Source organism: Anticarsia gemmatalis, chromosome 21, assembly GCF_050436995.1.
Source record: "Anticarsia gemmatalis isolate Benzon Research Colony breed Stoneville strain chromosome 21, ilAntGemm2 primary, whole genome shotgun sequence".
In the NCBI taxonomy this organism is placed as follows: Eukaryota; Metazoa; Arthropoda; class Insecta; order Lepidoptera; family Erebidae; genus Anticarsia; species Anticarsia gemmatalis.
This window is the reverse complement of record NC_134765.1, coordinates 5,551,708-5,566,269: the sequence shown is the minus strand read 5'-3', so window position 1 is coordinate 5,566,269 and position 14,562 is coordinate 5,551,708. Positions and strand designations below refer to the sequence as shown.

At 36.9% G+C, this 14,562-nt stretch overlaps 1 protein-coding gene across 3 annotated transcripts; it reads right to left on the bottom strand.

Annotated features, from left to right (window-relative positions):
* Positions 1-73: 73 nt before the first annotated feature.
* On the bottom strand, positions 74-9,220 carry LOC142982385 (uncharacterized). Of its 3 annotated transcripts, none has more exons than XM_076128856.1 (11): positions 9,067-9,220; positions 8,626-8,806; positions 6,214-6,300; positions 4,172-4,501; positions 2,885-3,708; positions 2,484-2,805; positions 2,156-2,328; positions 1,795-1,986; positions 1,295-1,558; positions 969-1,132; positions 74-830 (listed from the first exon to the last, which is right to left on the bottom strand). In XM_076128856.1, exons 2-11 carry the CDS (start codon positions 8,705-8,707, stop codon positions 620-622), a joined length of 2,649 nt encoding a protein of 882 aa, XP_075984971.1. In that variant the 5' UTR covers positions 8,708-8,806; positions 9,067-9,220; the 3' UTR covers positions 74-619. The 3 variants fall into 3 exon arrangements, with proteins under 3 accessions (XP_075984971.1, XP_075984972.1, XP_075984973.1); XM_076128857.1 differs by having other exon boundaries at positions 8,626-8,780; positions 9,067-9,218; XM_076128858.1 differs by having other exon boundaries at positions 8,626-8,801; positions 9,067-9,160.
* Positions 9,221-14,562: the final 5,342 nt, after the last annotated feature.

The window sequence follows — 14,562 nt, the reverse complement described above, 5'->3', positions numbered from 1 at the left end:
CGTCTCAGTTTAGACATCATTGCATTGCTGACATAAAACTTTGGGAATAAGGGGTAGATAAATAAAAGATTGGTGATTTTTATTTCGTTTTTACTTAAATACATAGTCACATTGTGTCTCATTAATAACTAACAAAGAAATAATAACGGGAAACACCGCACAAGTACGGGATTTCATTAGACCTAGACGTCGGAATACCCACATTTACATACCTTAATAATTAAGATATACAAGAAAAACTAACAAACTTCATCAATAATGACTAGTAATTTATTGCATATTAGAGACTGTATAAAAAGACAAAAGTAGGATTGGAAGTTGTCTTGCGTTTTCTTCTTCTATCATCACCACTAAATAAACGCACGAAAAAAATCACAATAAAATCATACGTTACGACATCATTCATATCAAAAACAGGAACAAGCGAGTAATTAAGCAAAATAAATTATAGATAAGTAAATACAGAAATGCGATGTAACGAAAAAATTACTAATGATTTGATGCCCGATTTGATAAAGAAATGCAAAATGTGCCCAAAATAAATAGTGTCCAATCCAATTGGCTAAAATTAAAAAGCGGGTGTAAGATGTGGTGTTGGATTCGTTCGTTCGCGGAGCCATCAACTCTTGGGCATGCCCTGGGGCGTGGCGGTCTCCACCATCTTCTTGTACTTGCCCACGAGCTCCGGCAGGTCGTACGCGATGGCGACGTCGAGCCGCGTGATGGGGCAGCCCCTGAAGTACGTGCATGTCGCCGACAGCTGCGAGAACTCGAAAAGGGGATTCAACCGGAAGAAATCCCGGTACGTCTCGGGGTCTGGCAAGTCGTACCTAAACACAAGCATAACATTTATTATTATCACGCTCTTAATCTCAATTGTTAGCCAACATTAGTATTAGTTTCTTAGTTGATGTTGAATAATTGTTGTAATTTCGCCATATTGCTCGAGTAAAATATCTAAAGCTTACCTGGAAATGTTAGTTAATGTGCTAAGACCCTCGTAGATGTGGTAATTCTGAGGATTCTCAATAATAGCATCAGCGATGATCTTCCTGTTGCCGAATATTGTTTTGTGGTTGTAATAAGTGGTCAGATAACAGTCGACCATCTTCGCGTGGTTTCTTACGCGAACCTGTGCAAAAAGTTACAAATTATTTTTCTGGGTTAGACTTTTGAGTCATCATTTTACTAACACGATTATGTTACCTTTCTATTACAAGCAATAAAATTTGAACTTTTCGAAAATGGTGACCCGTTGACAATAATTTTTGATAATTGGTATCTATATACTTACAGCGAATCTCCTAGCGCTAGATATTTTGTTTTCAATGCGCTTGTCAATAGCTTGTCGCAAGTCCCTCAGCAGCTCGCGCTCCTGGGCTTGCAGTAGGCGGACCGGTGCGCCCGCCTCGAAGGGCATCGACCACAGCGAAACCGTGTACATGACCGGCGGTTGCGCTGAGCTCATCAACGGAGAGATGTTCCAGATCAACGCGCTCTGCACGCGCATCAACTCCTCCGGCTTCACGGTGTCCGCCTTGTTCAGCACGATGCGTGTCTGTACCAAACACACACCATTAGGGTAGGTAAGTGCGTTTATTTTATCATCTCCATGTACTTATAGGCGAATAAATTGTTCATTTTGACGGTTTGAATAATTTTTGTTTTTACGTCAATTGTATGTTTTATAACTGTACTACTATACCTGTATTTTATTTTAGCCTTTACAAGTTTCAAATCATAAAAACACAGGTGCAACTGTTTACAGGGGATGAAAAAAAAATAACAATTTACCTGAGACTCCCTGCCTTTGAGTTGGTCGAGTATAGCTTCGGTCTCGGGACCTACATCCAATTTGGAAGGATCATACACTAAGAAGATGATGTCGGCGCGATCAATGAACCATTGGCAGGCGTCGTTGAAGGGGAATACTCGCGATACCTGCTTCCTCACTTCCAATATTCCGGGAATTTCTACGATGTTAACCTGTAAATGGATAAATTTAGGTGAGTGAGAAAAAAATTACGCTATTTTCAACTTTAATGTTATAATCATCTCGCGAGAGACATATAAACTTATTCTTGGTTTTATTGGATGCCCTAAATTACTGATCTAATTACTTACACTAGTATTGTGTTACTAATTACTGTCGTACCTTTTCAAGGATCTTGCTTGGGTATTTCAGACCCCTCAGCCGCTCTTCCAGTCCCTGTCCGAATTTCTGAAGTCCCGAGAAAGTCCAGTCAGCTGCCAATTGAGTTCCGTCCAATACCTCCGGATCTTTGCCGTGCATAAGAATGTTGAAGTATGCTGGTGATGGTTCCGCCCCTAGAAGCAAATAAAAACCAATTGGTAGGTACATACCTAATCTATAAAATATCAATTTATAGAGCATGTTAAGAAGAAAGTAAGTACTTGCATTTTTTGTGTTAGGAGATATTTCTTTATAACTGTTATATATTTTTTAGTATAAAAATTATTACCGGTTCTAAGGGACCACTCGGTGAATTCGAGACCAGTGATGTAGTTCAAAATACTAGATTTTCCGCCGCTCCACGGTCCCATGAACAGAATCAATGGTTTGGAGAAAATTTCTGGGTCACCGAAATGTCTGTTGCTAAGATCCCTGTACTTGTAAAGACCTTCTAATGGTTTGATAGAACTCTCGTACAGTCTCTTCAGATCCCTGAGAACAATTTCAGCTGACTTCTCAACGGTTAATTCAGCTTCGCTTGCTTCCTCGTCTAACCTCAAAATTTTGGTGATGTGGTCACGAGATCTCAGATTTTCGGGAATTTCGATAGTCTGAAAAGAAAGTTTTGAAAGATTACAATCAAAATTTGCAAATTTTTGGTCTGTAAGCTTTGCAGAATGTCTCACTTACAAGCAACAAATCTTCCTCGGGTGCTTCTTCTACTTCTTCAGCAGGTTCAGCTTGTTCTTCTTCTGCCTCTCCTTCTTCTGAAGCTTCAGCGTCTTCTGAAGGTTCACCATCTTCTGAAGTTTCAACTTCTTCATCAGCACCTTCGGGGGCCGCCTCTTCCGACTTTTCACCATCTTCCTCCTTGCTGTCTTGAGCAGATTCCTCTTCCTGTGGTTTTTCTTCTACCCCTCCTTCCGCTTCTTCAACGGATGCTTCTTGTTTTTCTTCAGATCCATCTTTCTCTTCTGCTGACGAGTCCTTTTCTTCTACCGACTCAGCTTTGTCTTCAGCTGTTTCTCCTGATTCTTCTGCTGCTGGTTCTGCTTCTTCACCTGATTCATCTTTTTGTTCTCCTGATTCATCTTTTTGTTCTTCCGATTCATCTTTCTGTTCCTCAGATTGTTCTTTTTCTTCTCCAGACTCGTCTTTTTCTTCTACGGATGCAGCCTTCTCCTCGGATTCGGCGTCGGATTCTGCTTCTTTAGATTCGTCATCTTTAGTTTCTTGAGAGTCATCGTCTTGTTTATCACTTGTCTCTTCCTGAGATTCATCAGCCTTTTCTTGAGATCCATCGTCTTCTTTTGTCTTATCTTCATCGTCATCTTTGCTCTCCTCAGATGCATCGGCAGCTTCAGCAGATTTGTCATCGTCTCCTGCTTCTTGTTCAGCCTCTTCACTGCCAGCCTCGTCTTCTTTGCTGTCGTCATCCTTTACTTCTTGGCTGTCGTCATCGGATCCTTCCTTGGAGGCATCCTCTTTTGTTTCGTCTTTGTCTTCTGCACTCTCTGAAAATTATATTTTATAGTTTCATTATTACTGGTTTTTTTCAATTTCAGATAGCCATAGCCACCTATCGTATATAAATAAACGTTAGTATTTATTTTAATTTACTTAATAAGATTAAGTTTAACAATGCAATACCTTCATACAAAGGACTTATAACTGTTTGTCAACATAATAACTTAACAAACGTTTATGGTGAATAAATAACAAATGGGCAGAGCTTACTTTCACATGTTAGATTACTACATTATAAGGCTAGATTCATATGATAACTTAGTTAACTTTGAAAACCAGTCGATTGCAAAGCACATAAAATCTTCGTTTAAATCTCATATTATTGTCCAAAGTAAATATTAGTCATCCAAAGTAAAAATAAGTCGAAAAGTATTTGCAAACATGTAAAAGGAACACGATAGCGAATGGCTAAAAAAGTAATTTTACTAGTAACACATAATGGTAACTAACCTTGTTCAGCTGTTTCATCATCAGCAGATGCCGTCTCCTCTTTGCTGTCTCCATCATCCTGGGGCTCGTCAGCTTGTTCTTCGTTACTGTCTCCGTCGGCTTCAGCCGCGGCTTCTTCCTTAGAATCAGTGTCATCAGATCCACCTTCGACGTCATCGACGGATGTTTGAGAGACGTACGGCTCGTCTGCGATCTCCACAGATGGCGCATCGTCTTCCGCACTGTCCCCTGCTTCGGCTGTTTCACCCCCGCTTTCTGCCGAAACAGCTTCTTTCGTATCCTCTCCGTCGTCAACACTTACTTCGCTACTGTCGTTTTTTTCGGCGGAATCTGGAAACATTTGTTTACACGATTCCTTATATTACCCTCTCGCTAAGATATAAATAAGTTTATTTAAGCTATTAAGGTAGAAATACTACTAATGAATAATCTCGGTAATAGATAAAACCTTAAATATATTTATCTTATTAATATACCTGACATATAAAATTACTCACAGGCAATATTACTTAAGTGCTAACGTATAAAGTATCGATGATGGCACATATTCTATTATAACTCATGAAGAATGTAATCAGCTGTTTCATCCCACGCAGACGCTATAGTATAGACATGATAGTAGGTACACGTGTACTTTTGTTGTAGATACAGACAGGTACGAGAAAGCATTGCCAGAACTTGTTACCATTTGAACGAAGACCAAAATTGACACTGTTTCTTGCCAAATATTGTCAGAAACTATTCATTTCTACTTTTGCATTTCAATTACGATAAAAACATTGCATAGGTACAATATTTTCCATATTATGTAATATAGAGTCCGAATTTTATATAGCTAATTATATACGACAGGATTCGAGGATACGCAATATTCCCATTTCTGTGATGCAAGTTGATATTGATATATTTAGATATTATTTTATTGCCAACCTTTTCTTATTCAATGATTCAAAGTTGTTTATGACGTGTTTTGAGGTACCGATGTACCTAGTTTCTACAAAGTCATAACTTTTTATTAACAGTCCGTCACATCTCTGGTTTGACGCTCTCATGTGAATATCTACGCGCGGAGTTATAAATAAAAGTTTAATTTTGGATGACCAAGTCTCTCGCGTTTTAGAGGACAATGGCAATAAAACTACACTTTGTAATTCATGTAGCTGTCTCGAATATTACAACTTTGTCATAAGACATAAAGATGCGTAAAGTATTTAAAATTATTACTATTACGTGACTATACTCAACCTTATTTATGACCGTTATATCGTTTATCGAGAGTAAAATATATGAATTATTATTTGTTTATGTAATGAAAAACTTCCTGTTCAAATTATAAATTCTATAGTATTTTACAAAGAAATATTTCAGTGATCCAGCTATGCGTCTATTATATATATTATTTAAAGCAAACGATAATATCCATGACGCGTACGTAGTCTTTCGCATAATTAAAATAGATCCGACATCTCAGCGCCGACAAACCTGTGTCAATCTGTATCCAAGATTAGTCGGTTCCGTTGAGGTCAGATTTAATGGCAACCATAGAGTAAATATAGCAAACGGAAACGGTTTCGTAATGTAAAACCCGCAAATTTTAAATACAATCAAAAGTTAACGCTTTTACAAGATGTGTTTTATATTTTATGAGTTTACATTAATGAGTTTCTTTAAACATAGTTTAACACAGATATGCTTAATGTTCCGAAATTACGGCATCAACAGTAACAGCTTCTTACATTCATTGTGTACCTACGTATTATTTGAATCATCAAACACTCTGTATAATAGTTGGTACCTACCTACTAACAATTTTTTTATCTAATCACTTCAACAATTACTAATTGAGCAATGGATGAACCTGCCTATATTCCCGCCCAGCGACAAGATTAACCTATTTTTTTGTATTTCATTAAGTAACATTTAAATTGCTTCTTGTGCCAAACAATTTTAAATTATTTCGGAAAGATAAAGTCTGTTACAATTTAGGAAGTGTGATATAAATGTTGCAATAAATTACTGTAAAGCAATTAAAATATTTTTACCTGGTTCCACATCTCCTGACTCGAGCTCTTTAAGAGCTTTTTCGATGTATGGCCGGCATTGTGATTCAGATGGTATGTCGTCGTCAGCTGAAAACAAGGTAAAAATGACACATGTGTAGAGTTTTTAAGCAATTACCCTATAGCTCGACAACTTAGTAGAGAGACGAGCTTTGGCGTCCACGACTTATTTAAATAATCATTAAAAATTCTGTGAACTTTCAAAATAAACAAGCTGTAGCAAAACTTCCTACCGTCACCTGCATAAGTGCTCTAAATTCTATGAATATTGTATCCGCTAACCTTAAAAACAAGGCTCTCTACTAAGTTGTTGAACTATTATAGCATTTGTAAAACCATCTGTATTTGTTTTAGATGACCCACCTACAATTTTGCTACAATTATGTATTGTAGGGGTAATTTAGTCTGTTGAACCTGCTTAATTATATAAATAGATGTTCCTTGGTAGGTACTCAAAATGTTCCTGAGTAAAGGTAGTTTTGTACTACAACTTTTTAAGAAGATTTGACGTCAGCCATAAGCAGAACAATATTTTTATCTACTAAATCATCCAGAAGAGCTTAATTTTCTATTCCAGTTTCTTTTCTATCTAACAGTAAAAAAAATATTTTGGAAATATGTGTAAAAATTAATTTGTAAATTATTTCTGCTTGTGAATTTTTAACTTAAATAGGTACCTAGTTACTTTACTCTCAATTTTATTTCTGAATGAATGTCGCGTCACAATATGGATTAGCACCATGTAATTATCACAATAGCAGCTTAAAATTATTAGTAGACCGAATAAAGAACTATTCCTTAGACTCTTCCTATATAAATAATTGCCTAATAAAAACATGTGGTACAAAATCACATGCAATTGCATCATTCATCAAAATTATATCGCCCATTCATAAATATTTTAGCCTCTGCTTGCAGAAAGATTAGCGCCTTATTCAATGTCAAAATATATTCTGTTCAATGTTTTAAGTTCTGAATTTATCCACAAGAATGGCACTAATTAGGTAAGTACTAGGTGGGTACCTTTCTATCAACCAATAGTAACCAAGGAACAACGTAAGCAATTTTAATTAAACAGTGTAACGTTGTCATTTTAGAATTTTTTATGCCTTTGATATTCGTATTGCAAGCACCATAGGTTTCATGAAACGAGTTTATTTAAATAACATAAAAAAATTCATAAGCTACTAAAGCTACATAGACTGAAATTAAGTAGGTACTTAGGTATATTCTTTCTGACCATTTATTTGTACCTAAGGCAGCATGAAGCTTTAGAAATATATTCTTCCTTTAGTTTATCAGTAACTAGTAAGTAGGTACCGCTAAATATCACTATTATTAGTTAAGAAATAAAGTTTTGCTAGAAACAAAATTTCATTCGTGTAGATAATTTTCAGGTTTAATTTTTTTATACTCAGCCGTTCGTGTATTCATTAACCTCAACAGCGTAATACCATCTGTCTACAACGAAATAAAATAAAGCATACGAAAAAATAAAATAATTAAATTCTTGTTTAGCGTTTCACGTCCATGGTATTTTGAGAGATCGGTTAAAACGGCCGGCCTTGATGCGTCGGTCCGCTCTAAGATGTTTGTGTTTTATGTTGTGGACCATGTTAGTTGACATTGACTTACATGCCATTACTGTACGTATAAATACATCACTACCAGTAACAGTAGAAACTGTCTCCTGAAATATTGGTGTTGGATGTCACGTTTTCTACAGTACATTATGGTTAATAAATAAAGCAATTTTTAGAACTCTGAATATTAGCACAATTCTACTGCATTATTTAAAGGAAATGTGGCTTGGTTATTTGATTAATTAATGCACAAAACGTAGGGTAGTGTTGCAGACGTTTGAAATTCAAATCTAACGGTAAAAAAATTGGTTTTCGTGTAAAGAGTAAATACGCGGATTTTTAGAAAAATAGGTTTTGTGTTTCGTGTTAATTTGCTTTGTTTCCAATTGAATATTAACTATTAGTTAGTATACCTATCATGTAATTATGACGTGACCTAGATCCGTGTCATACTTTTATAATGTCGTCACGATCCTATCGTTTTTCACAAGATGGCGACGCACAACGACAAATCCCTGTATTTCTATTTACGTATCTAGCTTTGCGTTGTAGCGAGGCGGCCGGTGGCGCTCAATCCTCACTCAACACACTCTGATAAACAGATCACAGGATAGACAAAACCTGTTTATATCTCGGTCACTAGATCATTTTGTCATAGAAAATTTCACCTAAGGTTATCGCCAAAAATAGCGCACATACGTGAGCTTTTTACATAATTTCAGCGCAAGTTACGCCGAAAATAGCAACGATGTAGTGACGCAGACTGCTCGAAGATCTGCTCCCACTCGGAGCGCGCGACACTGGGACTCACCTCTCGCCACCGCGGCGAATGCTGACACCACGAACAACATGCACAACGTAAACCTCCATAGCGTCAATCCTTTGGTCCACATGTTGTTTAACTTAAGCCCGCTAAGCCGGGCTATCAGTCATTTGCACACACACTCGCGCACCTGGTCGGCCAATCTAAGGACGTTGTACACACATCTACACTGCATCAGCAAATCCACTTAATATGTCGACTCAACTCGACTTGCATCCCACAGGAATGCAATTCGGGTTAAGACGATTACCATTGAATCACGGTTATAGTTTTATTCATATACCAAAGTTATATCCAAGGAAAGAAATATTTTACAAAAGACATAAATTACTTAACGACAGCTCTATTATTAACCGCGATTCAATGGCTAAAATGTTGGCTGCAGCGGCGAACGGTTCGCAGCAGTGCACGTAAAGACGACGGACGTACTCTATTTCCGGAGACAGCACAGCATCGCTGGTCGGAGGGGTACTGGCGTGCGAGCGAGGCTCTCCCCGCGCCGGAGCTTTCAGCGATATTCAGCCCGGTGCGCTTGCCAAGCGCGGCCCACGAAGCGCGGCAGGCGACGGCACCGCACGCGCTCACCACGCCGTGTCTGCTTCACATCACAACCTGGACTTTTCAATAAAGCTTTATGTTGTTTATAATTCAAATTGCTTGTTTTATTACATGCCTTGATATATATGGGAATGCCGATTTTGCAACTTCCTGGTTATCATAACGAAACCAAAGAAAAATAAACTCCAGTCCAGCCTTCTCAATGCTCTGGCTTTCCCACTTTTATATTAAAATGTGGATATTTACAACAGTTATGAGTCAGCATCATATCGCAGATAGTTAACGCGGACAAAAAAAATGTTAATAGTTCTTTCACGGAATCTTTAAAATAACTTTACCTACTTTCAATTTAAGAGTGTACAAAGTCCAGTCCAGAACCGTTTATTTAATATTCAATTAAGAATCCGGAGACAAAATAGAAGGAGCCTATTATCTAGAGAGTTACTCTGGCAGTAGGTAATTTAATTTTTAGTTTAAGATAAAATAAATGAGAAGGAGCCAAATGGCTCTTAAATCTATACTTATAATAAATCTGTAGAGAGGTCAATTCTGTACATTGAATATATTTAAAAAAAAACCAATGGGGGATGTTTAGTAACGGATACTGATACCGAATCTGCAATTTATAATTTTCTTTTCTGTCTGTCTGTCTGTCTGTCCTCCGTCTGTATGTGTCGCTATCACGTAAAAACTACCGGATAGAACGCACTGAAATTTGCTATATGCATAGAATAAGTAGTGGAGCAGTTCCTAGGATACTTTTTATCGCATAATTTTTCATAGATTTTTAGAAAATTGAAAAAAATACGTAGAAATCTTTCGAACCTGCGTTTCCCTAAAGATACCATAGATGGCGTTGCGAATCCATTTCACAACATTCGCAATATAGTTCGCGGCGCCTGCCGTATCGATACCTGTTGTTCGCACCAACCAATAGATGGCGTATAGTCCGCAACAAAGCATGTTTTTCCTAATTAATTTATTTTGATTGCTTTATTGTAAAAAAAATACCTTTGAAACAGGCTATACATTTATAAGATTTTCAAACATAAATGTTGTATGATTTATTACACAAAAATGTTGGTTTACGAGGGTCCGGTGCGGTCGGGATACCCTAGGTGGCAAACCGAATAATTTCGTTTGTGGTCGTTGTTCGCCGCTACTAACAGATGGCGTTGTAGTTCGTAACACATAACCAAATTAATTGGTTGCATTAAGGAAATAAATTGGATAGCTATGCAACAGACTATAGGTAAGTTTTAAAAAATAAACAACGGATGATATATAAAAAATAATTACGGGTTACGCGGTTCCGGACGTATCATCGCAAGTACCTATACATTATTAAGCATAAAATGTGTTTAGGCATCATTAGTTCAGAAAAATACCTCACATAAAATTCAAGGGCGTACAAAACTCATACCGGAAGGTCGACCAACAATGTTTCAATTTAAATACGAATCATTTAAAACTGAGTACGAACTCAGTGACCAATTATACATGGTTTGAACACAAAAGATATACCTACTCTTTGAGTATGGTAATACAGTGATGTTTGGAAATATGCGTCAAATTTACACTTTCACGGATAATTTTCCTGTATCAGCGCCTTCTACACTCCAGCAGAGTCCGGCAGTCTTGCCCCCACCCCAATTCCAAATTTCCATATTGCATAGTACTCATCATCGCTCTAATTTCCCCTCTAAATTTCCTATTGAATTTTTAAGAAGAGCCAAGGTCAGGCAAGCGGTCCTAAAAATGCCTAGCCAAATCTATGGCAACCCTAATCAATGTAGGATAATATGTATTTTGGAATTAAAATCTAAGTAGTTCTATGTTTTGCTTTTTATTTTCAGGAGAACGACCCAGTAACCCAAGTGTTATCACGTTCCAAATAATTCCATTTTAAATACTTAATTCTAAACCTAGGTCAATGGCCTTACATTAAAAAAAATTGTAACGTTATTCACAATATCCTTTTTGTACTAAGTATGTTTTTTTTATCTGATTAACATTTAGGATATTTATAATATTAAAAAAAAAATCGAATCGCCTTTTTGGAATAAACGTATAATTTTGTCTTGCATATTAATTGCGTTCGTGGCCGAAGTAGTAACATAACAAGTTAGAACTTTTGTTTTGTCATGAGAGAGTAAGTTCAAATCCTAACGAGTGACATTTCATTTTTGTACAATTTATTTATTTTTTAAAATTTTGTGTTAATTTTTTTAGGTGATTTAATTCAATGTTATCATTTTTTGACATATTTTTTTATTTAAATAACATTTTTATCACAATATTGAGTGAGCGAATATTTTTGTTGTCATAAATTCCGCAGTCTTTTGAAAGTATAAGTAGGTACCTACTTGGTTATTCAATATTTTAAATCTTAATCTAAATTATTAATCTATTTTTAATAGGATAGTTAGCTGCCTGCTGCAAAAAAAAATCTCTAAGATTCATTTAGTACGATCATAATATGAAATTTTATTACTCATTAATAGTCATTTATTTCAAACCCACAGCGATTCTAATGTACCGCCTGGGTATAAATATAGGTATTCTTATCTATATCTATATCTATATCTATACTCTATACTTATATAATAAATCTGTAGAGAGGTCAATTCTGTACATTGAATATATTTAAAAAAAAACCAATGGGGGATGTTTAGTAACGGATACTGATACCGAATCTGCAATTTATAATTTTCTTTTCTGTCTGTCTGTCTGTCTGTCTGTCTGTCTGTCCTCCGTCTGTATGTGTCGCTATCACGTAAAAACTACCGGATAGAACGCACTGAAATTTGCTATATGCATAGAATAAGTAGTGGAGCAGTTTCTAGGATACTTTTTATCGCATAATTTTTCATAGATTTTTAGAAAATTGAAAAAAATACGTAGAAATCTTTCGAACCTGCGTTTCCCTAAAGATACCATAGATCGCGTTGCGAATCCATTTCACAACATTCGCAATATAGTTCGCGGCGCCTGCCGCATCGATACCTGTTGTTCGCACCAACCAATAGATGGCGTATAGTCCGCAACAAAGCATGTTTTTCCTAATTAATTTATTTTGATTGCTTTATTGTAAAAAAAATACCTTTGAAACAGGCTATACATTTATAAGATTTTCAAACATAAATGTTGTATGATTTATTACACAAAAATGTTGGTTTACGAGGGTCCGGTGCGGTCGGGATACCCTAGGTGGCAAACCGAATAATTTCGTTTGTGGTCGTTGTTCGCCGCTACTAACAGATGGCGTTGTAGTTCGTAACACATAACCAAATTAATTGGTTGCATTAAGGAAATAAATTGGATAGCTATGAAACAGACTATGTGGTAAGTTTTAAAAAATAAACAACGGATGATATAAGTATAAAAAATAATTACGGGTTACGCGGTTTCGGACGTATCATCGTAAGTATACATTATTACGCGTCTGAAGAGCTCCGGCGCAGATAGGACCTATAATAATATTCTGAATCTAGACGGGTAAGCAATGGTCAGTCTATAATAAGGTATTATATTTTACACTGTAAACTGCTACGGATACAGACGAGAGCGGAAAAGAAGGTAACCACAGGAAATCAGCCCTGCCTGAGCCTGTGTCACATTGTGTGCCCTTCGGGTCCCTTTCGTAAATAACCATTAGATCTATGACAAAAGAGTTGTTAACATTTTTATGTGTAGGTGTATCGAGTGCTTCGCAATTCGCGTGCTCAAACGAATAAGCAACAGTACGAAATTCACGCGAGCGGAGCCGCACGGGTCAGCTAGTAACCTAATAAGACAAGCGAGATGTTGAATTCGTTCATCGCAGCATTAATACTTGTCGCCGTACAAGATCAGTTGGCGCGCTCGGAGCTGTGCTGGTGCAGTTCGTGACCATCCGCTTCAATATATCAGCATGTCGCTTTAAGAATTACTGCACTCGGTGCAGTGACATCCACAGAAGCTGTGCCTACGCAAATACGTAGTTCTTGTACGTGGCTATTTGCAGATAGTCCTTGTATCGTACCTACATGTCATAACAACATACTTACCTAATATTTTGGTATAAGTCTATACCTACAAATGCAGAGCAAAGCAAAATAGTTGCTTTATTCATATAGGATTAACATAGATATATAATTTATGGGGTAAACATAACTAGAGTAAATTATAGGTAGGTACCTAGATAAGGGTTTACCACCTATTGTTTAGGCAGGTATACCAGCTAACTCCACCTGGATTCGTTTCATACCGATAAGAATAGCAATGACACTAGATGATAGTTAGGGTTTGAATTGATATCTGCTGATGCTGAAAAAATCTTTTTTGTCGCGGGGGATTAATAATGTACCTACCTAGTGCTAAATCAGATGAGAAACCAACCACACCTGAATAATACCTAATTAAAGTCGATACACGGTCCGTTGGATAAGATAAAAGAACAGAAACAGTGACATGATGTCACTTAGGTGTAAGAATAATGAATGTACGATATTAACAGTAGTAGCGCCAAGGGAGCGCCAATTTATTTATGCAAGATGTCAACCTATCTATTGTAAATCCATGATGCGTTACAACAATCCCTGCTGCTTGGCATACTACAAATACTCGACTTTAATATATTACTGTCGTTTTTATACGGTGGGTTCACCGTAGTGACCATCAAGTGGCGTTGCGGCATATCTGCGTAGGTAACCTACATAACATCGTGTAGGTACATGCCTTTTGGATCTCAATTTTTGTTGCAGAAGAAAATAATCAACGTAGGCACCTATCTAATTTCATATCATTTTTAGATATTTCAGAACTTTGTAAAAAATAAAAGGCACGTTGTTGTGCAAAACGAAGACGGATTAACATGAAGGCGCAAAAGAGACCGCCCGTCCGGTCCCGGGCCTTCGATGATGGGTCGAGTCTACAAAAGTCTAGAGATTGGAGTAATTAAAACCTCAGTAGCAGTGAAATTTTACTCGTATTCGTTTAATTAGTGGTCATGGACATATTGGCTCATTTGGCTGGGCCCATTAAGATTTTCTAGCCCTACCCCTCAGCCGACCTAAGTCCGCCACCGGCCTAAAATAAAGTAGGTAGGTAGGTACTACTCTACTCACGTAAAAGCGGTAAGTCCTGAAAACGCCTGCAGGATTTAAGAGTAGGACACATTGTTTTTAATAAAAAAGGAGATATTTTTTAAACAACCTCGGTGGTCTAGGTACATTATGATAGCGCTGAGTCTCGTTCGTTGAGGTGTTTATTTTCTTTATGGTACGGGCTTTTTGTGGAAAAAGGTTCCATTTGCAGTATTACACACTTGCATTGGCACACTTGATATGAAATGAGCAAGTAGTGAAAGTTCAAGTTGGTAATCAT

What these genes read in the sequence shown, in the direction of transcription:
- LOC142982385 (XM_076128856.1), bottom strand. Translation starts at nt 8,707, where the DNA reads ATGTGGACCAAAGGATTGACGCTATGGAGGTTTACGTTGTGCATGTTG. An exon ending in TGATGAAACAGCTGAACAAG is followed by an intron (nt 3,709 to 4,171) that starts GTTAGTTACCAT and finishes TATAATTTTCAG; the next exon opens with AGAGTGCAGAAGACAAAGAC. An exon ending in CAAGCAAGATCCTTGAAAAG is followed by an intron (nt 1,987 to 2,155) that starts GTACGACAGTAA and finishes ATCCATTTACAG; the next exon opens with GTTAACATCGTAGAAATTCC.